Here is a 25,397-nt window from a genome sequence, read left to right as displayed (position 1 = left end):
TATCCCGGGGAAGGGTCCAGACCTCACGCATGGTGTCACGCATGGCTTTAGCTTTTGTGCATCTTATGACTGCGTGATATCCATCTTCTGGTTCCATCCCACAAATAGAGCATGTAGGGAATAGCTCCAACCCTCTCTTATGTCTACTTGTATGAACTCCGAGTGACTCCGTCACCAAACGCCACCCAAAATTTCTAATCTTGGGAGGAACATTTGCTTTCCAAAGCATGCTCCAAATCTTTCTTTCTCCAGTTGGTGCTGTACTGCTTTGTCCCAAATCTCGATTCGCCTCCTTGTCATTAACGGCTAGCCTGTACGCACTGCGAACCGAAAAAACACCTGAGCATTCAAAGTGCCATGCTATAAAATCCTCAAAGGTAGACTGTGGGAGGCGAATTTTTATTCACGGGCGTAAGCCGCCTTTGACGCGCGTCCCTGTTTGCTCGCTCACCCAGTGTGGCTTTTCCTTTCTATTATCTCTTCCTCCAGAAGTTGAGTCGCTCGTTCTTTTTTCCTCCCTTTCTTCTTCCTTGAGCACATTGCAGCACACACCGGCGCCAGCGCCCGTCGCTGTAGACCGGCGCCGCCGCCGCTGCAAACCGCCGTCGCCATTGCAAGTCGGCTTCCAAGGGACGACGCTCTGCTGCAATCCCAGTCGCCGCTCACCTCGTGCTGCTGCAGCAGGCGATGCGCGACGACGCTGCTGCCATGCCGACGAGGGGTGCTACAATGAAGCTTGGCCGGAGATGCAATGAAGCTTTTGCTGGAGCGTTGTCGATGTTGCGTTGAGGTTTTCACTGCGCTCAGTGTTGCCATGGAGCAGCACCCGGCGCTGCCATGCAGCAGTTTGCCGGCAGCTCTTTGGAGTTGCAATGCAGCCGTCGTCGAGGGCTCTTTGCAGGTGCAATGTAGCGCTTGCCGGCGGCTCCGGTGGGTGCGGGGTGCCACCGTGGGAGGGAGGGGGGAGCTGCGTTGGCCCTCATCATTTTCAGAGGAGGCGCAATGTTGTTTTTCTGATGCGCGTGGATGGGATCAGAGGAAGAAGACTCGGGTTGTGTTGCTGCCATCGACAGCATCTAGTGGCGGATCGGACGGCTAGCTAGGGGGATGAAGAAATCATCCGGATGATCCCTAGCAGCCGCCGTTTGTTTGTCCCTGCAAATTAGGAAGTGTTTGGTTGCAGATCGGTAACGCAAACGCAAACATAATTGGGTTACACTGTTTTTTAGCATTAGTACAAACATAAGCGCTCATATACACGCGCATACACTCACCCTTATGAACGCACACTCTATCCCTATGAGCACCTTCGAGAGACTGAGCTGGCATATCATCTTGAGATTTACGAAATCACCTTAGGCGCCTTGTCGTCGACGGGAACGTCTCCTCCCACTGAAAAGCATCGCCGAAAATCCTGAAATAAATCCAGGAATAATGCGAGCACCAGGATTTGAACCCTGGTGGGTTGGGGATACCACTGTCCACCTAACCATCTCAACCACAGGTTGGTTCGCAATTGGGTTACACTGTTAACGTAAACGGTATGGACAAAAATCATAGTACTTTGTTTGGCTACCTACGCTGTAACGTTAATGAATATCAGAGTTGGGCAAGTATCAGCCGAGGGCGAACCGCTGGCTGGAAGCAGATCCAAGCTGTGCATGGCGGGCGAGGAAGGAGGCGGCATCGTTCGTGTCTTGGGAGCGAGGGCCTGACAGTGAGGCTAACAACAATGCCAGCAACGGCGGCGGTGACTGAAGCGGTGGCGGCTACGGCGCCGGACGCAACGGCGGTGACGGTGGCGGCTGTTTGTGGCGGCGCCGGCGGCGGACGCAACGACGGCGACGATGGCGGCTGTTTGCGGCAGCGATGTGGACAGCTGGTGGCAGCAAAAACGCTTTAAGCAGAGGAGATAGCGAGGAGGGAAAACACCGCAGCGGTTTTCATTGCGGATAATTTTGACTAGTAACAGATTTGAACTAGGCTGGGATCTAATACCGCGTTATGTGATTACGGAGCAATCAAAACAAACAAGATTTGACGGGATCCGTTGACGCTGTAATCAGGTTACGATACAAAAGCACGAACCAAACACCTCCAGAGTTATGCCCCTTGCCATAAAAAATCTTGGAGATAGCTGACCTCTTGTACACGCAAGCACATCATGGCTGGAATAAAGCAACTGAAGCGACCAAACCATAGCTGATTGGCACCAAATATGACATTGGTTTCTCGCATGAAACAAATACAAACCAGAAACCATGGAACTGCCAGTAGTAGCTCACGCTTCCTTCTCCTCGCGGCGATATCAACTAAACTAGTACTAGTTCAGTAAACTTAACTAACGTACAGCCTATCTTTCTATAGAGATTACTCCGCCTCTATAAATGATCTACACCCTCACAGCTCCTCCAGCACCGGGGTAACAGATGGATATGTACACTGAAATGCTTTGTAATAATCCCTGAATATTATGTACTAATCAAGTTTGCTCATTTGAAGGCGGAGTCTGACTTTGTTCAATCGGTTTCATGGTTTTTTGAGGAGGGCCACACAGACTCAACACAACCTGAAACATCCATCAATTATAGGGCTCAGCTAAGCTGCTTATGCAAATACCTGGAGACAATTAAGAGACGATAGGTAATTAAAATGCTAACCGGTAGGAAGATAAGCCCATGCAGAAAGCCAATGAGGACGAGTGCCAGGTACATTTGGAAGTAATACACCTGCAGCCATTTGGATTAAACAAAGGTGATTCAAGCCAAACTCCAATAGGAATACAGAACTAAGAAGTGTGGGCTAAGATGTATGTACCACAAAAACTTCAGATTTTGCAAAACGAAGGACAATAACTCCTACAAGTTTGGTCAAGGTAATTCCACTGAAAAATCAAGACAGTGGATCAGAATAAGATATAATAAAATTGTAAACAGTACAAACAGATTCGGACATATGGCAAAAAACTGCAATTGGACTGCCGTGAATTTATCCGCAACACTGCAACTGGACTGCCGTGAATTTATCCGCAACACTAGAAAACTTTCTTATGCGAAATAAGAACTGAAATAAAATTGTGAACTGTTTATATGTAACACTCACTAAGGCACGTCTACACATACTCACATATATCTCAGACAATCTAGGACAAGCTGCAAGCAACTTATTCAATTGATATTACTATCTCTTTACCCAACGTAACATTGTCCCAATAATGTGAACAGTAATGAGGCTAACCTGAATACAGAAGCACCCATCGTAGATAGAGCCTGCCTTACACGGTTTTCTCTATCCCCGATGCCTATCTGTAAATTAAAAGGTGAATATGAAGGGTTCAGGCATGATATGGAAAAAAGGGACAAGATAAACATGAAAAAATTATATCATTGAAAAGTAGAAACACATCTGAACTTATTTCCATGATCCTTCATTTGGGATGGGTTTGGGTGTCAGCAAACTGGTTTGTTATTGTTGCTCTATGTTTTTTAGTTGCTCTAATGTCATGCAGACCATATAGAGAATCAAACTACTTTCACATTTCAAAGTAAACTGCTAAATCACTGATAGCAGATGATAAAAGTTTCAAGTGACGGGAAGAACAAATTTAAATGTTTTTCAAGTTTATTATGGCCAACATTCTAATTATCACAGGACTAAACTAAACTGGAAGATTTCGAACTGGCATTTCCAAATGTACAATGCACCTACCATAAAGGCGTGTGTGATATGAACACAGAATTCAACAGCAATTCCTATCGACATAACAAGGTTTACAATAGATATTGCATTGAGCTGAATTCCAAGGACAGCCATCACTCCCTGCCAAAAGTTTGAAAGATGTTAAATCTTGATAATGAATATAACAATTAAATAATTTAGCATTGAAACTTGAATTCTAGAACTACTGTAGAAACTAGAAAATACAGAATAGCTACGATAACAAGTACAACTGTCACGGGCTTGAACTGTGCTGTAACTCCTTAATGTGATACACTAGCTTTACATTTGCAAACTCAAATCACATATGCCAATAATACCAAGGTAATGTGAAACCGTCTTTTGATTTATGGGTGTTTCTTATGCTTCGTTACAATTATTCCACAATGTGGTATCAATACATAATGCATAGCTAATTAAGCCAACTGCTTTCACCAACAGTTGAACAAATCCTATATATTTTAGCTAATTGTTGACATGAAGTCACCACATGGTTCTACTCTGCAACCACTTGTATTTAAAACATAGCTAAGTTCTATCCAATATCCATTAGAGGCCATCAGTTGCTATGAATTTGAAAATACATATAATCAGAAGTAGTATTATATATTGGACAGGAGAGAGACAAACATACCATCAGATCCAAGACTATCATGGCCAGAACAATCAAAATGATTGCTGAAGCCCACAAACTGAAATGGACAGAGGTAACAAATTATCACAATCTACCGACTCGAAGAGTAACAGAAAATAGTTAGTGCTAAGTTTCTGAAAGGAGTTGCTGACCTGCTGGTGACTACTAAACAAACAACAAATACTGCACCTGTTAATTTTTGCATAAGAATGAACTGTGTCAAATCTCAAATTAAGGTACAGACATTACAAAAAATATATTTAATTATGTTTAGCGTGATTATATTTGTTATGATTGTGGTTATGATTGCAGGTGGTCCCAGCACTAGACCATAGTTACTAGCCAGCTTTCGTGAAATTAGTGTCGGTAGAGCAGCAATGCGCAATGAAAGGGAATAGAGAGAACTTCTTGCTAGACCTTCATTGAATGGAACCATCCCCTTATATTGAGGGGTTACAACTCAAGAGGACCAAATCGAGCCAATATTTCCTGATTGAAACTCATCCAATCACTCCTAATTCAAACTCTTATCCCTAACTTATGTCAAAATGGTATGGTCGCTCATACCAGAACCAAACTAATTAAACCAGTTCAACAGCCGACAGTGATACGTCAAACTTTTGGTTCTTCAGCGCAATGTGGTGAGGCAATTCTTGAGAACAGGCGCGACGGGCTGCCACTCCTGGAAACTCATTTGGAGGAGCTGGGCACCGCCAAGGGTGAAATTTTTCCACTAGCTGGCCTGCCAAGATCGCTGTTGGACCACGGAGCGGCTTGCACGCCGTGGCCTGCAGCACCTCCCGCGATGCCTCCTATGCGACCAAGAGCCGGAAACGATCAGACATCTGATGCTCGCGTGCCCCTTCGCTAGGCACACATGGCATGAGATCCTAGCTTGGCTGCGCTTGCCGGCGCCGACGCCCGAGCACGACGACTCCATCATGGACTGGTGGCTACGCGCGAAGGACTCCACACCGCCAGCGCTCCGCAAGGCGCTCAAATCCGTGGCGCTTTTGGTGCCGTGGATGATCTGGAAGCATAGGAACGCGTGCGTTTTTTACCATGTGAGCCCATCGCTCAATGAGCTTGTCGACCGGATCAAGGACGAGGCCCGATGTTGGGCAAAGGCCGGGGCTCAAGGGCTCAGGGTCGTTTTGCCATCATCATGGGATGTCCACTGATCATCCGACAACTGTGTAAATCTGCCTCCTAGGAGGATGTAAATTCCCTATCTTTCCAATGCAATGAAACGCAAAGGCCATTTGCGTTTTCTCGAAAATAAAATAAAATAAGCTGGTTTAGCAGGGATGTCTATACTGTGCATTCATACTAGGAGAGAGAAATAAGTTACTTCTATCTGATACCAAAGCAAAGAATTCAGAGAAAATGAGATCCGCGAGAACTATATCATAAGAATATGTAAATAATCTGAAAAACTGCAAATGCAATAAGTAACTAACCAAGGCAAACACATATATTCATGATGGCTGTCTTCCATACGCTGAGGTATTGCTCAAAAAATATATGGAACACTGAATATGGGAAAATTTCCATCTGCACAAAGATGTATCGAAGACTGTTACAAGATATATCCAAGCAATAGCATTCAAAGCGAAAGTTAACAATAATCAGTATGAAATATAGAGTGAAACATATAGTAGTTACTATGCCATAAAGCTTAGCTACAAATACAAAATTCACACATACTTGTGTGTCTTTGAATAGCTAGTGGCTGCTAATATTTACATCAGCATCTGGGGATAATGTGTTCAGTAAAGGCCCAAATAATCAAAAATTCAGGATGTACTGGCTAGTCCTTCCAATAATCCTAGAACACTGCTAGAACCATGTGAACAGTAACAATCTATTAAAACTTCGCCAACAGGGAAATTCCATGGTTCCTATTAATATGTGTAGTACTCCCTCCGTCCCAAAATGTAAGACGTTTTTTGGCACTATCATAGTGTCAAAAAACGTCTTACATTTTGGGACGGAGGTCAAGAGTGAAACACAGCAAATCGTTTTTTGTGTGTATGTTTTCACGGCAATAACTTCAGTATATTTGGGTCAGCATTTTTAAAACGTCCTTTAATATCATCATCATCTAAAGAATGGATGCAGGCAAATTACCTGTAAATCTTTGGACATTTGAGAACTGAAGTCCCGAGCAGCTCTCAATGAGTTAACATAGTCAGTCTACAAAAAATATCAATATTACTTAAACTTTACCATGTTGGAAAGGAAAATAGTGATAATTATGATGGGCGGCATGCTAATCCATACCTGTTTATTAAGGGGAGTATGGTATGTACGGAATGCTGATGCTTGTATATTGCCATTTTCATAACCTGACAAACAAACAGTGTTACCAAATATGTCAGTGGATAATTAATAGTATTATAATTTCAGTCGGTCAAAATGCAAGCACGTTTAATGCAAAAATAATACTATACATCTCAACTGATTAAAATGATTCACATTTATAAATATACTCCCTCCGTCCCAAAATAAGTGTCTTAACCTTAGTACAACTTTGTACTTAAGTTAGTACAAAGTTGAGACACTTATTTTGGGACGGAGGGAGTATGATATTTCTTTGGCATGTTCTCTAGCATGATAAAATATTGAGATGGTACATAATTGGCATACACCACATACCACTGAGGTCCAAACTTGTAGAATAAGCTCCTTTTCCCCCTTTAGAACAGTCACTTGATGGTAGTGCATCCAGAAACCATGGAAGTTTCTCTTTAAATTGCGTTGTGGATGGACGCCCATTGTGTAAGTCCGAATGTAGGAAACACTGAGACAAAAGCATAACTAGTAGATCAGAAATTACTTAACATGTATCTATTGATATGTGAACTGTGGTTGAAATATACTATATTTCCCACTACACATAATTGGGCGCAGCAGTGCAAATGCAGCTCTCTGAAACTGATTAAGACGCTAAAAGGACTAGATATCACAACTGAAAGATAGTAGATAGTATACCGTTGTACAATTATTGCACGCTCCATTTGAACTGCATGAACCTGAATCTTGATCGAGTTGACAGCAAGGAGGCTGCAAAGTAGAAATTCAAGTGACATTAGCAAATATGCTAACATACAACCAGTTCATATTTTCTCAGGACTAAAATTGAGTGCTTTTATTTCTCCCAGAGAGGGATGTGTCCATTGCTTCAGAAGAAAATTGCTTGTTTTTCCAGCTAATACAAATATAGTATGAATGTGCTGCACCCCTAAAGGGGGTTCAGGGAAAAGTTCTGAACCTGATCATCTGGAGGGCAATAATTTCCGTTAACAAATTTTCGACAGCATCCAAATGCTTCGGGAGACATCCATATTAGGAAGTCATCAAGCCATGAGGCAGCAGGTTTTGCTATGTAACTTGTTTCAGGAGATAAAGATTGTCTTGCTATCTGCATGGTAGCAACCACCATGTTAAATGGAGGGCAGTGTTATCAACATATGATGAACATCTATGCATGCTTATCAAAATCACATTGGTTAAGTTGCATCAGGAGCCGGTAGCTTTACAGTAACAAAGCTTGCCTTTAAAATGTATTGTGCAACTAAATTAAACTAGCAAATCAATCAATCATTTCATACTGAGTATTACTGTGGAAAAAATTAGTCAAGAGACAAACAGTTGTATACCTCATTCAGAAGAGAGTTTGAATTACACTGGTTGATGGAACATATCTGATTAGTATTTTCCGATGCAGAGCTGGAAACAGTGTAACACATCAGAAATCAAATTGTTGTTTATTTCAGTTATGCATGCAACTCAGAAGAACTCTACAAAATCGCCTCTTTCTAAAGGCAACACTGCAACAGTAGCAGCCAATGCAGAAACATGAGAAACTTGGTTTTCAACTTTTGAATATTATTTGAGTTAAGCATGCAACTCCGAAGAGCTCAAAAAAATTGGCTCTTTCAAAAAGCAATACTGCAACAGTAACAGCTCATGTAGAAACATGAGAGACTTGGTTTTCAATTTTTGACATATCCAGAACAATCTAAAGACAAGAATGTAGTGGATAAAAGTAAGAAAGCACAACGGGTCAATGATATGACAAGGAATATTCAGCCATGTTTGTTTGTTTCCATTGTATAATCATGCTTCTTCAAACATGCAGAAAAAATGTGTAGAACTATTTTACTTCTAGTTACCTGTAATTGAAGTTCTTCACAACAAAATACAGTGGCGGTCCAACTTTCATATACTTCTCAAGGTCGTCAAAGTAACCCTGTAAACATTATAATGAGCATGATTCTAAAAGAAATACAAAGAGAAGCAATTAAGGCTTAAGCTACAGAAAATGCAAGTGATAGTTTGAACCTGTAAATACGAATCTCGTGGAAGAACGATTTTCTGCTCCAATCCGGGTTGTAGTCTAGTTGACATTGCCTAGTTGGGACAAAAGAAACACAATGTTGTCAACCACACATGCTCATACTCAAAGTCAAGAAAATGTAAGTGGTTCTGTCTCATTTAGTAGTTTTTCCCAAATTTGTGGTAGTTAACCACTGGATTTGCAACATGAAACCAGACAAGAACAAACAACACCACACTGTAGTGAATTGCTCCATATTGATGATCAGCAAGATTTATCAGAAATACAGACAGAATAATAAGTTGATGATCCATCAGAGAATTTCAATGAAAAAATAGACTTGGCCTGTAGATAGCACACTCATATTTCACCAGATATAAAGCGGTTGGTAGTGAAGCTAATAGGAGGAACAGATATAATCATGATGCTGTGCAATGTGCATGCAGAACATGTGAGCACTTACAATGCTTGCAAATGCTAATCCAACAAATACAGCAATCACGATAAACTTCACTGGTCGGTAACCGAGGATTGGCCCATGAATATCCTATATTAAAAAAAACAATAAGTTATGAATGAACATAAAAGGAAAATCGTGAAAAACTTAAACATGGTTTAAAACATGAGCTTAACTTTAACATAAGAACAAGCTTAGCTCTGGTAAAACATGTAGTGTTTACCTTCATATAGCGTGCAACAAAGTGAAGCCGCTGGTGGCCACCATCTTAATTTTTGAATACATTAGAAAGGGAAACAATTACAAATGAGCCAAAATGAACAAGCATTTACTGCTATAACTAATCTTCCTTTTAGCAAAGCAAACATGGATTTTTATTTGGACACTTACTGTCGCCAGCAACAGTGCTCGATTTAAGTCTTGCACAAGGAACACAATCAATCCTGCCATCTTCTGCCCTCCTAAAATCATATACAATAAGGGCTACGAAGGCTGTCACTTGGAGAAGGAAATCCAGAAGAACTGCCATTGCTGCACAAGATAGTGGATTGGAAACCCCAAAATGAAGTGCCAATTATAGATACAATCAAGGAAATGTAAAGAAACCAACCGGCAAACATAGAAAATGCTCTGGTGGCAGGCATTGGATTGATTGCACTGACAGAAAAAGCTAAAACTTCAGCCAAACTGGCTAACGTAATGGATGGCCCAACTTCCACCAATGCATTACTTATACGTTCTTCCAATACTATCCCATCTGGTTGTCGCTTGACAGCATGCACAAGGATACACATGTTGTCCACACCGACCTAGCCACAATCACATCCATCAGTTTCATCCACTGCAGAATGATAAGAATGGGTATCTTTTGAACAAAGTATAGATCAAATGAAGTAGCCGTATGAATAAATTGTCAATTCCTCTTAAAAGAATATGGTAAATGCAGCACGAAAATATTTCCTAAAAACAAACAACAAACTCAATGGCAGGCTATGCAACATAGACATCAACTGTGTTCACCTATCTAGGAAGCGTGGTTAAAATAAATTACACAAAGACTCCCTCTGTAAAGAAATATAAGAGCGTTTAGATCACTGAGTACTAAACATCAAGTTTTCAACAAGGAATTAATGTGATGATGGTTCATGGAAATCAATTTTCAGAAGAGATAATCCAATAATCAGCACGAAGAAGCTATGTTCCAATTCAAATGTGTAGAGCGCAAATGCATAATGGTTTTTTCTTTCTGTTAATGCAGCAAAACAAAGAAATACTGGAAAGGTACATTGGATTGATGAAGAGAAAAACAGTCACGCTATTGCGCTACTAGAGGCAGAAGACTTACCGCCAGCACAAGAAAAGGAATTACTTCCATTATGATTAAAGTCGACTTCACTCCAACAGCACTAAAGAATCCCATTGATCCTAAAACTGAAAGCATCACTAGGACAACCCCAGATAAGCCAAGCAGTACCTGCAATTTATCTCGTCAAATGGAACATAATGCAGCACATGTTTGACATAATTAAATACTCCCTCCGTCCGAAATAACTTGCCACAGTAATGGATGTACCTAGATGTATTTTAGTTCTAGATAGATCCATATTTATGCATTTCTATGACAAGTAATTCGGGATGGAGGGAGTATATAGTATTCCGGGATCTGGTAAATAAATTAGCTCTACAAAAGGAAACTTGAGATCAAACTATTATAGATTCAAAAGACAAATTTCTTAGCAGAACAATTTAGTTTGCTTTTGGCTAAGAGTGGCAAAGGGTCATATTAATGTACAAAATAAATAACTGCAAAAATATTACTAGCTCCGTCCCAGAATAGAAGATGTCACATTTGACATCTCCCATTTCTCAATATCGGCCACAAGAAAAATAGGTCGTCCCAACAGCAGTACTGCCGACCACCGCACTGTTTATATTTACTAAATGTATGGTCAGCAAACATGAATATACGAGAACTGGTCTTTAGATAACTCATAAAAATGCAATCATGACGAACAAGATACTCCATGTAGATCAAAACAATTAATCATGGGACAAATTTGTATATACCACTCCTGAATTTCAAGCATATGGACTTGCCACTGACTCACATTAAAGTATTTTTTAGGCAGAGTGGAAAATAAAAAAAATCCCGTCATTGATTATTATATTCATACCTTTGATGAGACAAATAATGCCCACAAACGAGAAGGACGGTCTCCAAGTGTGAATGATATGTACGCAAACATCACAATATAGCTTACCTGATATCAATCAAATGGCACAGATAAATATCACAATATGTAGGCAAACAGGATATATTACAAAATGGAAAAGATTTTTGCATATATTTACCACTATTGTAATTGCGTCAGCTGTACTCTCTCTGTTTAATTCATCTTTAATAGAGCTCTCGGATGAAAAGGATAATGTAAGGTTCTGTGCTAGTACCATCGGCAGTATTTCTTCCTGCAGAAAACTCTCAAAGTCATCAGATGTAATTCTTGGCTCAAGTGAAATATATAAATCACTAGAGTATGCACCTTCTTGTGAAGTTGAACCAAAAGCTACAAAAACACTGTAGGTAGAAACTCTAGCTAGAAAATAAGTGCTATAGGCTTTAATCCAAACATGAAAGAGCTAGCTTCATACAATATTAATCACTATACTGTGCATGCAAATGGCATTAGCATACATGAAATGACCTTTTGCTAGATTCAGGCATCTGGGGCTTCAACATGCCCAGTGAGTCGGCTCAATATTACAGGAGAAAAGAACGGAAACAATAATGCTTCTACTAAATCTCCTGGAATATGAATCTGAACACTCTTAATCCGCATTATCAAAGTTGCTTCCCATCTCCGTATTTCCTCAGGATGTAGGGCAATGCATAGTCAATCTTATCTACCGGGTTCTTCATTGTAGCAAATTTCTCTGAATTAGTTTAATTTACTATCCTCAAACGAGATTTATTCTTTCATTCCTTAAGGAGGTGTTGTGTGGAAGTATTGAAATATGTTGTGGGGCTGCTTAAAAGTAAATGTTAGAGAATGAACGTATATAGAGCATGAATCAATTGACAGTAAACTTCTACTGTAAACTGTTTGTTGAGCACATAAGCTCAGAAGGTGAGAGTTCCAAACCTTAACAAGATTAATATATGCCCTTTCCCAAGCCATAGCCTTTCCATTCTCTTGTCCTGTTGTCTCAACCTTGTTGTTCACGGGATATGTTATTACAAATGCAGAAGCCTGTGAAGTAATAGGAAGTTAGTAAGAGAAGTGGGATAATCAGTAAAATATTGTTTTTGGCCAAAAAAAAAGTATAGCATTTTACCTCGGTAAAATTGCTACCTGGAAAACCACCTAATATTGTACTAGGGTCAATAGGTGATTGAAAAGTGCTCAAACATGTCTCTTCAGAACTGTAATGCTGCAATACAGCAGATATTGTTTAGTGTTTAGATACAACTAGCTGACAAACCTAGCCAGTATCACAATATTCATTGTTCAGCATGAATTCATCAATAGTTTACAAAGGTCTGTGTTGCAACCAAAAAAAGGAAAATGTCCATATGAGAAGAGATTTCAACTGTGGATATTTACCTCAAAGCAAAATTTAGCATGATCTATACCTAAATCATCATGCTTTTTAGGATCCAGCTGGAAATACTGCAACAGATGCCACCATTTTAATATGATTGCTCAGAAGTACGCATACGGAACAAAATATAATGATAGAAAAGGATTATATAGATTCTAGAGAACAAGTTAGTTCCATATACAGAGTATAGACAATACAAAATCATCACCTGCAAAACACTTTGGGTAGCACAATCTGTACTGAGTGGCTTTAGGCAGATATCAGCAAGGGATACTGTCGATCCAGAATAATTGGCACGCAGATCATCAATCTTTGCAATTAAAAAGTGACATTAGAATCACTAAGCAGTTGCAGTGTAAAATTTACATGACTGGATTCCATACCTTTTTCTGAATCTGAAATAGCAATTTGAAATTGTTATCATTTACTATTGTAGGAGCTTCAAGCTGGCCAGACGCTGAAGTGGCTAATACAAGCTGCAGTTAAAACAGTAATTAACAAAATATAGACAAGAAGTTAAGATCAACACAACAAACATGTTGATATGCAGGAACAAAGTTGGCATACAATCTGTAACAAGTGTTCATCTAGTTGAACAAAAACAAAGCCATGAGAGTTGAAAAGACCTGCTCAATCCTATAAAATGGTGCAAGATGACTGTCAAAATATTGCTTTTCATAGGCAGTCTGACTTCCAGGGCTAACCCAAAGCTGCAAAAAGAAAACAACCAAGTCAGAAATCTCTGAAATGTATGTATTCACAGTCCTGGTAAATACACACCAAAAACTTTTGAGTTCCAAATGGTGTGTCACTTTATCGACTTCTTTTAAAAAAACACTCATAAAGGGCAGCAATCCCCACAAAAAAAAGGAGCAATCTCAAATACTAAATTTATTTATATAAATGACCACAAGTTACACAAAAGTCGTAGTTACAGACTCAAAGGTAATCCATTGTCAATGGGTGCTAAAAATGTGAACATGTTTATCGACAGATTTGATCTCCGTGTTTTTATTTTGCTGACACATATTTTTCACAGGTATTCAAAAATACAAGTTCATGACCTTCGCCCACTATGTTCACAGGATTAAGAACTTTAACGTCCTTTTTGGAAGGTAAGATGATAAAGTTATCTGAAAATGACAATAAGCATGAAGGACACAAAACACCATAAAAGTCCAAGTTGATTCAAGAAAAAGCATAGCCAACAATAAAAATGAAATTTTATAAAATGTACAGCGATGTATTTCCTTTTTATTTACTGTGATTTTATTTCAATGAACATTTCCAAGTAATCAATGAAAACTGTCAATGGATTTCCATTTTCTTTTTCTTTCCGTGCTTCAGACCTAATAAATTTTGTGAGTTTTAAGAGAATACTATTGCCTTGTCAAACTTATATTAAAGTAATTACTCTCAAATACAGAACTATATTTGTCAGTCTCATATCAATTCAAATTCCCCCATTATACACAATTATCAGAATTTCAGCAACAGTAGAAGAATTGTAGCTATCATACGATGATAAATTGAGTACCTTTTCCGGTCTTGTTTCCACCTTGAAACGGATAAGACCAATGCATAATAGGATAGGGACAAGTAAGGATGCACATAACACAAGAAGCGGGTGTCTAGTAACAAAAACTCCATGCCTCCTGCAATACTTTCAACAGATTAACATGATGCCTAAATACTAATAATATATAGTTTATCCGAATATAACTGGAGACCGAATCCAACCTAAAGAAGGTTGACATGTAAGTTTGGACAATAGAAGATGATGCAGCTTTGGGCACCTGATATAAAGAGAAATTATTAGACCGTACCAGCGTCATCTTAAAAATGAACACTAGAGAAAAATGCTAGAAGGAACCAAAGACAAGTACTCAAAGTAAGCAAGCAAGCTCTGGCTCTCAAAAATGATTTGGCAGAAAAGAACCTGAACAGAGTTTTCAGGAACATTGCCATTGTTGTTTGAATGCAACTTATCATCAGCATTCTTTGGTGGTTTTGTTTGTGAGGGGAAGCCTGTTCTTCCTCGTGTTCTGTATAATAAGCCCCACAATAAAATTGCACACAAAAACACAATGTACACAACCGCTAGTGAGAAGTCCAAGCATCCGGCCTGTGTAATCAAAATGATAGGAGTTCAGGATACAAAATAATGAAAACGCTCGACATGGAAAAGATGAACCTTCATAACATATGCCCTAAAATGTTCTTATGTGCCAAATTTTGGATTCGTATACTCTAGTTTAAAGTTCAAGACTGCCGTAAGCTTTTAAGTAGTATGAGAAACAAGAAGAAAAGGGTCAAGTTCTACACAAGGTACATGGACAAACTAAGGTATTTAGCACCTACGATGATGGTTATATTTTTTTTCAAGATATAGTAAATCATTTGATTGCTAGAGTTGAAGGTTATTAAAACTTCCCACAAGCAAATTGTGCAGGTATCCACACCGACACATCTACCCCGTATCATCACTACTACAACACATGTCCTGTGCCAATTTCTCTGTAATAGTAGTATCACTTTTTAAAGAATTAGTATCATATGTGCATGTTACACAACTGGCTTGATACAAGAAGGACCACCTGACATGTGATGTGCCAATTAACAAGTCATAGTCCTAATCTATCATTCATGAAAAGCTTTGGTTATTTACTAGGGAAAGTAGCACTGCAAACTCTGCCAATAGCCACAAGAAGAACAAATGAAGTCAAACTTTTGAAATTACAACTAACATTATTTTTATAAATACTTAGATTAGTTACTTGAAAATAATTTGGTTAATTTTTTTATCGGAGAGTAATTTTACAATATAAATTTTGTTGGGTTTCATAAATATAGTCCAATAAAAACTAGTGGACAGGAAATGCATGGTATCAGCCGTGCATTTTTTTCATAAATGTAGATAAATAGCTGTTACCTTTAGAGAACCCATTTTGACTGAACAGGAAGTTTCAGTCATCGACTGAGGCAACAAGGATCCCATGCAAACTGAAGAAGAAGGACAATCCCCACATGAGCAGCCCAAAGATGGATCTCCACAAGAATAAACTGTAGTATTTAGTGGCTTCACCCCAGATGAACCACTCAAATCAGGTCGGTATGTTATCAAATAAGGTGACCCAGGCTCATTGGGATTTGCCTGACGCCCAAGAAATGCCAACCACTCTGCAGTAGCAAGTGTAGATGTCAATAATTATAATGACATACTGCGAAGAACGGATGCATGCAAATTACAGTGTATTATTAGCATGTCATTACCACAGTTTAAAATTATCGACTGAAAAACTAACTCAAACCACATCCAGATTGCAATAATAATAATTAATAGTGCCAAGTCCAAATGCAGGAAACAAATTACATAGTCTATTATCAGGCTATCACTACCAAACCTTAAAATTACCAACTGAAGAAACTAGTTCAAAAGCACATCCAGGGTGCAAGAAGACAAGAATAATAATTAATAATACCAAATAGAGTTTCTCAAAGAAATGCAGCAAAGCTTCCTAAAAGGCTACTACCCTCTACAAGCTACTAATCTTTAGACCAAATCGTGTCATCTTCTTTGTCTTAATTATCAAAGTATTGCAAGCAAATCCTTTAGGCAATCAGAGTTTAACTTCACAATCAAGGAAAGCTATGCTAGTTTAGCCCTTCAGCCTGCCTACAAGAAATTCTAGGAGGGATGCTAGCAAATCTGGTATGCAAGCTTTGCTGCCAGCCTACGTAAGTCACTCCAGAGTCATGGCCAAGGTGGCAAATGGGACAGCTCAAATCATTGTTTCTTTCCTCTCCCCGTCTTCAAGGACGATGATCCTAGGGATGCTTCTGATGTCGTGCCTCCTCGTCACGTCCTGGTTGTCATCACTCGTCACTGTTGAGCCTAATGTGACACATGGCATATAACATGGATAAATCTGATCATAGGGAGCATCAAGTAGCACTAGGAGGGACCAAACCATGGTGCTCAGAATTCAGAACTCAACAAAATCCACCACCTCACAGTCAACAATTTTGGTCACTGATGACTTGAGAGGAGGAAGCTGGGGGTATTTTGGTCTTGTAGCAAAACATTGAGGATACTAGCATTTTATAAAATTTATAGCATCTGCAATGGCGATTTTCAGTGTCCCGCGATTGCAGTAGCATTGCTCAAACTATAACTTGTAGTGGCATTTATCCAATCACACAATTGATAAGTTCACTACAATGATTTAGCCTAATACCTTTGTAAGTTTTAGCACCTCCACCAAGAAAATCCATTGCGCGTGTGTTCAGAGTGCCAAACTTAACTTCCTTACAAGAGTTGTATAACTCTTCACCATAGTTGCTTGTTATGTAGTAATCTATACCATCAACAGTTGTAATGTTCTTAACCTGAAAAAGGTGGAGAACAGTGTAGCTTGTTAGTTCGATTACACATGAGAATTATATATGAATATTTCATTTTGGCATGTTAAACTGATGTAACAAAAATATGTGGGGGGTGACCATGAGGAAACACAATAAAATACTGTTGGCGTGATAAGCTGAGAGAATTCAGACCTGTTTTGCTGAAGTCACGTTAATGAAGAGGCTTTGGTTTGGGGAACAAGACATTTCACAAAAGAGATTCAAGAAATTCCTCAAGCAAGCTGGGCATCCAACAAGAAATGGGACAGCCTGCAGAAATGTTGGAGTTGGCATTTTACCACCGAGTGAATTTTCTTTTTATTGAACATAGACATTTAGAATAGAGATTACCAAGAACAGGTTACATCATTTGACATGCGAAAAAGAATCAAGTTGGTCAACTTAGAAAAATAACCTTAAAATATATGTACTAAATTGGCCACAATAGAATAGCGACGAACATGGTCTATGAATAGACGGAATGCATCTGTAAAATTTCCTTTTAGAACACGAATCTGTAATTTGCATGCAACAGGGAATAAAGAACTCAACATGTAGCCACTTAATTGTGTTACAAGATACTAGGAAGTACAGGAGGAATAACACAACAAAGACCAGGGACAAGAAATAATCAACAACTAGAAATTTGCTGCATGAGGCTACAAGTCGACAAAAAACTGCTTTCCAAAAAAGTACAGGGTGAACAAGCAGAAATAATCTATTAAGTAGATATGAAAATCATCTTAAAACAAAAGCAGCATGTCTCTAACAAAGTGTTCAGCAGGTCACAAGTTCAGCAAAAGATTGTTTGAACAAATCAATGCAGGTTAATATGAATACAATGGCAAAACCATTTTGCTAAGCTTTATTAACAAATTCCCCAGTGTGAAACAGTTAGTCTTTAAAAGAAAGATGTGATGCGACCACACTGATATGATAGTTCAATTGAACAATCCATACAATTACCTGTTGGACTTGTTGGTGTAATGTGTCGAACTGATCAACAGTACAACAGACATCACCAGTAATAGTGGGACACAAACTCTGGATCCTTGTGGAAAACAAAGTATCTGGCTGGAAAAGCAATAACAGAACTTGATATAGTAGTAGAACACAATGGTGAAATAATGTAATCTTATGCAAAAATAAGATGGGCAGAGTATTATGCTGTCTATATTAAAAAATACTGCAAGATAACTGGATACAATCTCTCCTGCTGTGTAATATTCAAATTGAAGAGAAGGGTTCCATTGTCACCTTAACAGCTTTTGTTGCATTCACACAGTTTAAGACTTTCCCATCAGTTCGATTTGCACAAATTCCATACATGGAACAGTACCCTTCTGCAGGTACCACCCTAAGGAAGCAAACACAGCAAAATTAGCACCAAGAGCTCCATGAGTACAAAATACCTCATTAAGTGGCAAAGTATTTTAAGTACATCAAAAAATAGTAGCCTATTTCAGGACCTACTGTGCTCTTAAGTGATCTAACAAATGCTCATCTTAATTGAACATGTTGCCCTGATAAATTACCTTGGTGATTGCTGTGCGCTTGTGGGATGTACAAGAAAAACTATCTGCATCGTGGAATGAAAAACAAGGTTGTAAGGTTATCACATTATGGAAAAATCATGTTAACCATACAATATATGAGTCACATCAAAGTGCAACCAAATCCACATGCATGAACACCACACTACATTTGTAGAATGGACTTCTTACATATCCTGTTATTCTATTGGCCCCTCTAGGGAGCAACATGACCACAATTTTATCTGGTGGCTTCAAATATACTCCCTCCGTCCGCTAATACTTGTCGCAAAAATGAATGAAAATGGATGTATGTAGAACTAAAATACGTCTAGATACATCCATTTCTCCAACAAGTATTTCCGGACGGAAGGAATATAAAATGAAGACAACACCTTTGAGCACCTAGGCAGGTGATGTAGATGCTACAAAGACAAGAATCTAGCAACATCTGAGAAGTTGGCACAAATCTGGTATGTTCTGGCCACCTATACAACCACTATAAGTGTCGAAACATTAATCAAAGTTTCATGTGAAACCACCAAAACAGTTAGTGCGACTAAGGATTATTACAGCATGAATTATTCATCCTTCCTGTACAGCAACACCCAGATGACATCTAACAAACAAAATTAGAACAGAGAAAGATAATTCAACCGTTAAGCCTCTAAAACAGATTAAATAACATAGAGTGAACTGCAGCAACATAAATACAATCTGAGTTTCAAGAGGAAAATGTCATGTTTGAAATGCCTGTGAAAATTCAGCTGGGCTGGGCTAGGAAAAATAGCAAAACAGTGAGCCATAAAATTCAGCTGGGTTGACCTACCGGCTGTCAACCAAAAGTGAGCCATAAAACATCCGGTAACTTGGATATGAAACACAGGCAACTCCACATAGTTGGAATTCAGAGAAAACTGTTTGCAATTTGTTCAAAGAGGGCCATCCGACCCAATTATAATCATAACGGTATACAAAGAGCACATTTCGAATCAAAATGCTTAAATGTTCTGAAATTCGGGGAAGTGCGGCATATTTAATCCTGTAAAACTCAACCCAATCTACACGGTCACGGAGATGGCACGCATTTCGAGACAAACTATGAAACCGAGAAACGGAACCCCGAACAGAGAAGCAACCGCCCCATCGAACACAATCAACTCGGGATAAATAAAACTGGGCTAAATTGACCTCTCCAACGCAGTAGCGGCAGCAGAAACAACCGCTCGGGCACCAATAAGTCGCGACCGCGTGGTTACAGACCTCCAATCCAAACGCACCTCGCGTGTCAGAAACTAGCAGTGTTGCAGCAGATTTCCAACCCCATGTGCTCCCAACCCTCCCGAGTCCCAAAATCACTATCGCAGGGGGAGGCTCGGGCTAACGACAAAGCAGAGGTAAACCAAAATCACGCAGTAAATTTGAGGGGGTAAATATCCAAACACAGCCCACTACGCGTTCGAGAAAAAGACGCGCAGTCCAATTACAGACGAAAATCGCACCTCCCTAATTTTAGCGAAACAAAAAAACCACGAGTTATATTAGTAGTAGAAACTTCCGCACTAGTGACGCCATGGACGGGACGAAATTAGCAAGCCCGCACAGGGATAGGCCGGAAGCCGCAGCGCTTAACCCCAGAAGCAGGACCAAAACCGAACCAAAATGGTCCAAAACACGAGGCACAGCGAGCAACCCCACCCCCTAAGACGGAAGGGCGGCGGCGGCCGCCGCGGCCGCAACGACGACCCCGCGCAGCACCCACTAAGACGGAGAGAGAGAGGGAGAGCGAGACCCCACCTGTATCAGGGCCACCGCGGTGGCGAAGACGACGGCGCCGCCGGGGACGCCCCGCCGGGGTCCGACGAGGCCCATCTCCTCACGGGTTCCCTCCCCACTCGATCCCTCGCCAGCGGGAGCACGGAATGCCGAAAACGGAGGGAGGTGGGAGACGAAGGGCGGACACGGTCCGGTGCCGCTGGGGGGGGAGATTGGACTTGTTTTTGTGGCGAGCCGCACGACCGGGGTTTTATAAACGGCGAGAGGCGAGAGCTGAGCTGCCGATCAGCTGCGCAGCGCGGTGGCGGTTGCCACCTCGTGCCAAGGGATTTTGCGGCCAGCTCCTCTCGTTTTCCTTCCTGGTGGTGGTGAGGGTTTTGGATCTCGCCACATGTTGGTAAAGCTGGGCCCGCGTGTCAGTGGACATAAGGCCCAGCAGTTCGGTTGGTCGTGTGGGTGCAGAAGATACGGTGGGACCGCCCGTAAGAGCGACGATAGCTGGCGGATTTGTTCGTGGGCGAGGCTGGCAAACCATCCCAGCAATCAAAGCAGTAGTATTACTTAGTAATAACTCAGATAATTCTGTCACGTCAAAATTAGGAAAGCTACACGCGCGCACTGGTTAACTGTGTGTGAAGCCTGTCATGTCCTTCTCCTAGCCGCTGCCCTGCTTGTCTTCCCTGTTCGCCCGGCCACTCAACCCGCTGTTCACTTTCGTCCACGGCACTGCTGGCTGCTGGGTATGGGGCGCACGCTCCCCGCGTCCGAGATGCGCGCACACAAGGAATTCGCAGGGGCACACACGTGCTCCGGCCGCTGTTTGCCTCGCATTTTGTAAAGTCGTTAAATCTCACACGAATAACTTTTGTTTTTGTCAGCCACAAGTTCTAAACTTACGATTTTGTTGGTAGCTCGTAGTAAGTTTTAGAAGTTGAATCATGTTTGTTGGACGCAGGTTCTAAACTTACTACTCCCTCCGCTTGATACATCTATATCTAGACAAATCTAAGATAAAATTTTGGACGGAGGAAGTATTTTGGTGGTTGCTTGTGCCAAGTTTTAGAAGTTGTATCATGCTTGTCGGTCACAGGTTCAGAAACTTTTAATTTTGTCGGTCGCTCATACTAAGTTTTAAAATTTTAAAAAATCATCAAAATGTATTTAAAATTGGTCTCATTCGAAAATCCTTCTCACGGGAAACACGAACATGCAAACGAAATTAAATCTGGACTTTTGGTTCCACAGATATGAAGATTAAAAATTGAAAGCCTAAAGAAAAGGGATTGTGGCCCCCACACTCACTTGCTACAAATCCTCTCCCGTGCATACAACTATGTACCACCACATTAAAGACGGTGTCATGGAGTTCTAAAATTAGTGAAATCATCATAGTTGTTTGGCTAGGGATGCCAAAATAAAATTTGGACAATTCCGGTGATGAACTAAATCGTACTCACTTGTCCACAAAAAAAAAATGTAACATTCATTGTTTTCATGCATTTTAGTTAGCGAAATAGGCGTTAAGTTAGAGAATGTCAAGTCCAAGTTTACAATATGCCACACACCATCCAAATAAAATCATGAGAGCTGTTTTAGTAATTTAAAAATCTTTATTATTATTTTCAAGTTTGGATTGGTTTTTATTCTTTTTGCAAGAGAGTTCAAATAGTGTGCAATTAGCAGCATCAAACCCCTCCGTCAGCGAAGTCGTTGGTCCCTGCCTCCATTTGCTGATCTGGCAGCGGCTGGGAATGGGGACCTCGGCAATTCGGCTCCATCCGGTAGTTAGTGTAGGCTTCGTATTTCCTGGGGCGCCGCTCGGGGTGGAGGTGGCGGTGCCGCATCGAATTAAACTGCAATGGCTTCTGCTTCACCATAACGTCTCTCGGGATGACAGGTCGGAGCCGGCTGGTTGGTCTTTTGTCGCTTGCGTGAAACAGTTCGTGGATTTCAGGACTGATTGTTGTGTCTCGAGGTACCAGCGGCTCCAGTGGTGGCGATGCATATCTGGTTTCCCCCATCTTCGTCGTGATGGTCTCTGGCCGAAGATGAAGACTTTCCGTCCACCATGAATCCGTGTGCGTGTCCAGTGATTTTGCGGGTTCCGGGAGGCGGTGGCGGCACACCGGCATCTCGCGATGGTGAATGTGGTGAATCAGGTCCCCATGGACCAGTCTGTAACTTTCTTTCTTTCTGGGGTGTGTTGTGCCACTGTTTCTTTGTCTTCTAGTCTTGCTATTCTCCTCGCAAAAAAAGTTCATATAGTGTGGGTTCAAATAGGATATATTTTTTTCAACTGGGCAACCCCGTTCCATTATTACCTAACAGAAATATTACATTATCCAGACTATTTTGGAGTTACAAACACCAACAATGAAATATCACGCCGAAAACAGGAGACTGGAAAGGAGGGAGCGGGTTGGGACACTATCAAGAAAAACGCTATAGATGCTCGACGAAACATCTACTACGAGGCAAAAACCTGATAGCGCCACATCAAACCAGACCAAAATGAAACGAGTTAAAGGTTACAATCCCACAGGGCAGCAACTAGGATCACAGCTGCCCAACAAATCCGGACCAACGCACAAAAAGAACAACATACTAAAGATAAATAGCTACCAACAGGATCCACCGCACAACGTCGAGGGGACCAATCTGTCACGGCTTGAAGCACCCTTCAATCGGGGCCGACCCGCGCTTGCAGCTGGTTAGAGAGAGAGAGGTTGCCTCCTTCAGCACTACATGGATCCCCATCTTCACAACAACACTTTCATCATTCTTCAACAACCTGTCCACTAAGATAAGAACGAACAAGCGGTGAAGATAATCTAAATTGGATAGGATTTTGATATATATTTATTTTTGTAAGGGTATTTGTCCAGTAAGATAAGAACGAACAAGGCATTTTCACCAGAAAAATTTAGTGTTTATCGTTTTTTATTTTGTTTCCAATCTCACAAGGACGTTGGCACATATTTTGTGTATGACATTTTTTGTTCTTTTTTTTTAAGAAAGCGGAAGGCAACCATCTTTCTTTATCTGTCCAGAGAAAATATATGAGTATAATCAATGGAGTGGCTGCGCAATAAGAAAAGGACAATTGTTGCGTGAGTGATTATACGCTGCAAAGTTTCAACTTAATTTCCATTCATTATAAATCACCAATTTGTTTTGGACTGTCTCGAACCCTAGATTGATTGGATCGAATCCAGCTAACCGCGTGTTTTTCTTGGTATATCCTCTACAAGGAGTCAAGGAATCAGTGGACAGTGTCATTTGTGCCTGCACTCGGGGAGTGCGGGGTTTGTGGAATGATCGTGGACTCTCTCTTGGTTGCGTGCAAGAAACGTGACGCGCGCAGGTTAGGTAGCAGCGGTTCGCCTACTACTTGCACAAAACTGATCATGCTTTGTGCTAACGATCTTGCTAAACATTCCCTTCAGCTGCACCTTCAATTATTTTTCCTTTCCACAAATTGACTCCGATGAACGACGGTCTCCCCAAACTCAGGGGAAAAAAACGACCTCCCTGCCTACGTACTGCTTAGCCAGACAAACGTCAACCAATTCCACGATCATCCTGCACTCCTCTACTGAATGATGAGCAGCGTTGCGTGGGCACCGATCGCTTTCCCTACCAACCAAAAAAGGCCCCCCTTTATTACAATGGTGGAGAGGGAAACAAGTGCGGAGGCGGCGAGGCACTCGGCCTCGCCGGTCTTGTGTGGGCGGACAGTTGTGAGTTGTCCCACACGCGACGCCAGTGCGTCCTTCCTCCTCATCATCGTCCCCATTTGCGCAAAACAACACTTCGCCGAGGGGCCAGAGCGTGGTCGACAAAGGCGGGCAGGGGCCGCGCGCGTGATTCAGTCGACGTCGCCCGTGTCCGCGTGGAGCACCTCCGGCGACAAAGCACAGAGAGAGTTCACACGATCACGGGTGCAGTGCAGGACGCGACACCCCTCTAACTAGCTGGCTCCTTGGACGCATGCATGGCGCCGGCCTGATCTCTCTTCCCCGTGTTCAGACGTTCTGAATCAGAACGGGGCGAGCTGAACTGTCGAACTGCACATAGGAGTACGCGATTACCTATCGGCTAATTAAGGAGCTCTCAACTTGTCAGCTACTGAATTTGACGTCCCCAAGTACTCCAACTGTACATCGGTCGCAGGGGGACGAGCACGAGCGGAGGCCGCACGGGCCGCCTCGCCGTCGATCGCCGGACCTCCTGCACGTGCGGCTGTGCTAGCCACGCTTGTCTGCTTACATCAGTACTGTACAACACTCAGATCTCACCGTCAGGTTTTTATACTCTCCTAACTCCCGCCAACCTTCCATTAAGCCGCCACTGTACGTTTGATCTGTATGTAAGCCCCGTGGAGACGAGCACCGACACGTACGCGACGCACTCGGCTGCAGTACGATGACCCTGAAGGCGTGGGGGCCAGTCCAGACAACGCTCTCTAGAAGCTTTGCCTTGCCCCGTTGCCCGTCGCGCGCGTGCGACGTGCGCGACGGCGATCTGGCAAGCTGATAACGGCGGCAGTAGTACCGGCTGTTGAGTGAGTGGAGCCGCGCGGGCGGTGCTGTCAAGGACGAGCTATCCGTAGCATGCAAAAATTAGGTACTAGTTGGTGTAGTAATTCGCAGATGCACGGAAATCCAATTAGGCTACCCGAAGCACGTGCTGCGGCCGCGAAAAATATTTCTTGAAATGTCAAAAACTACTCCCAATAAATTATTTATGTATTCATAGTCACATCCAAATGCTACCTGCAAAATTTTAGGCAAAAAGGTTAAACATTTTGGCCTATGAAAAAAAACAAATTAACACCAGATGTTATCCCAAAATGTTATTTCAAATTTGTTTTTTCATCAACAAAACACTATTGGCCAGTTTCATGTGAAAATTATCAAGCATGTCTGTGACACT

General features: G+C 41.4%; 1 protein-coding gene across 2 annotated transcripts; it reads right to left on the bottom strand.

Moving 5' to 3' along the window:
• Positions 1–2,183: 2,183 nt before the first annotated feature.
• Positions 2,184–20,791, bottom strand: LOC125539341 (uncharacterized). Of its 2 annotated transcripts, XM_048702777.2 has the most exons (39): positions 20,484–20,791; positions 18,690–18,733; positions 18,412–18,511; positions 18,121–18,228; positions 17,308–17,424; positions 16,989–17,139; positions 15,683–15,930; positions 14,690–14,875; positions 14,491–14,546; positions 14,288–14,405; positions 13,377–13,460; positions 13,134–13,226; positions 12,959–13,060; positions 12,753–12,818; positions 12,484–12,579; positions 12,291–12,398; positions 11,503–11,616; positions 11,325–11,411; positions 10,496–10,624; positions 9,761–9,959; positions 9,541–9,681; positions 9,374–9,417; positions 9,157–9,240; positions 8,699–8,767; positions 8,530–8,606; positions 8,014–8,083; positions 7,626–7,775; positions 7,346–7,417; positions 7,010–7,154; positions 6,635–6,699; positions 6,482–6,547; positions 5,812–5,905; positions 4,504–4,540; positions 4,352–4,409; positions 3,709–3,819; positions 3,238–3,305; positions 2,818–2,884; positions 2,661–2,729; positions 2,184–2,569 (listed from the first exon to the last, which is right to left on the bottom strand). In XM_048702777.2, exons 1-39 carry the CDS (start codon positions 20,556–20,558, stop codon positions 2,483–2,485), a joined length of 3,855 nt encoding a protein of 1,284 aa, XP_048558734.1. In that variant the 5' UTR covers positions 20,559–20,791; the 3' UTR covers positions 2,184–2,482. The 2 variants fall into 2 exon arrangements, with proteins under 2 accessions (XP_048558734.1, XP_048558735.1); XM_048702778.2 differs by lacking the exon at positions 12,753–12,818.
• Between the last annotated feature and the right edge of the window lie 4,606 nt (positions 20,792–25,397).

The sequence above is a fragment of the Triticum urartu genome, chromosome 2A (genome assembly GCF_056163025.1).
Source record: "Triticum urartu cultivar PI428250 chromosome 2A, HENAU_Tu73, whole genome shotgun sequence".
NCBI classification, from domain to species: Eukaryota; Viridiplantae; Streptophyta; class Magnoliopsida; order Poales; family Poaceae; genus Triticum; species Triticum urartu.
This window is presented reverse-complemented; position numbering and strand designations above follow the sequence as displayed.

Bases quoted from the DNA above. Each gene is read 5' to 3' on its own strand.
- LOC125539341 (XM_048702777.2), bottom strand. From the start codon at position 20,558: ATGGGCCTCGTCGGACCCCGGCGGGGCGTCCCCGGCGGCGCCGTCGTC. The intron at 13,227-13,376 runs GTCTTTTCAACT...TTTTAACTGCAG, and splicing joins CATTTTATAGGATTGAGCAG to CTTGTATTAGCCACTTCAGC. The intron at 2,570-2,660 runs GTTAGCATTTTA...TGGATGTTTCAG, and splicing joins ATGGGCTTATCTTCCTACCG to GTTGTGTTGAGTCTGTGTGG.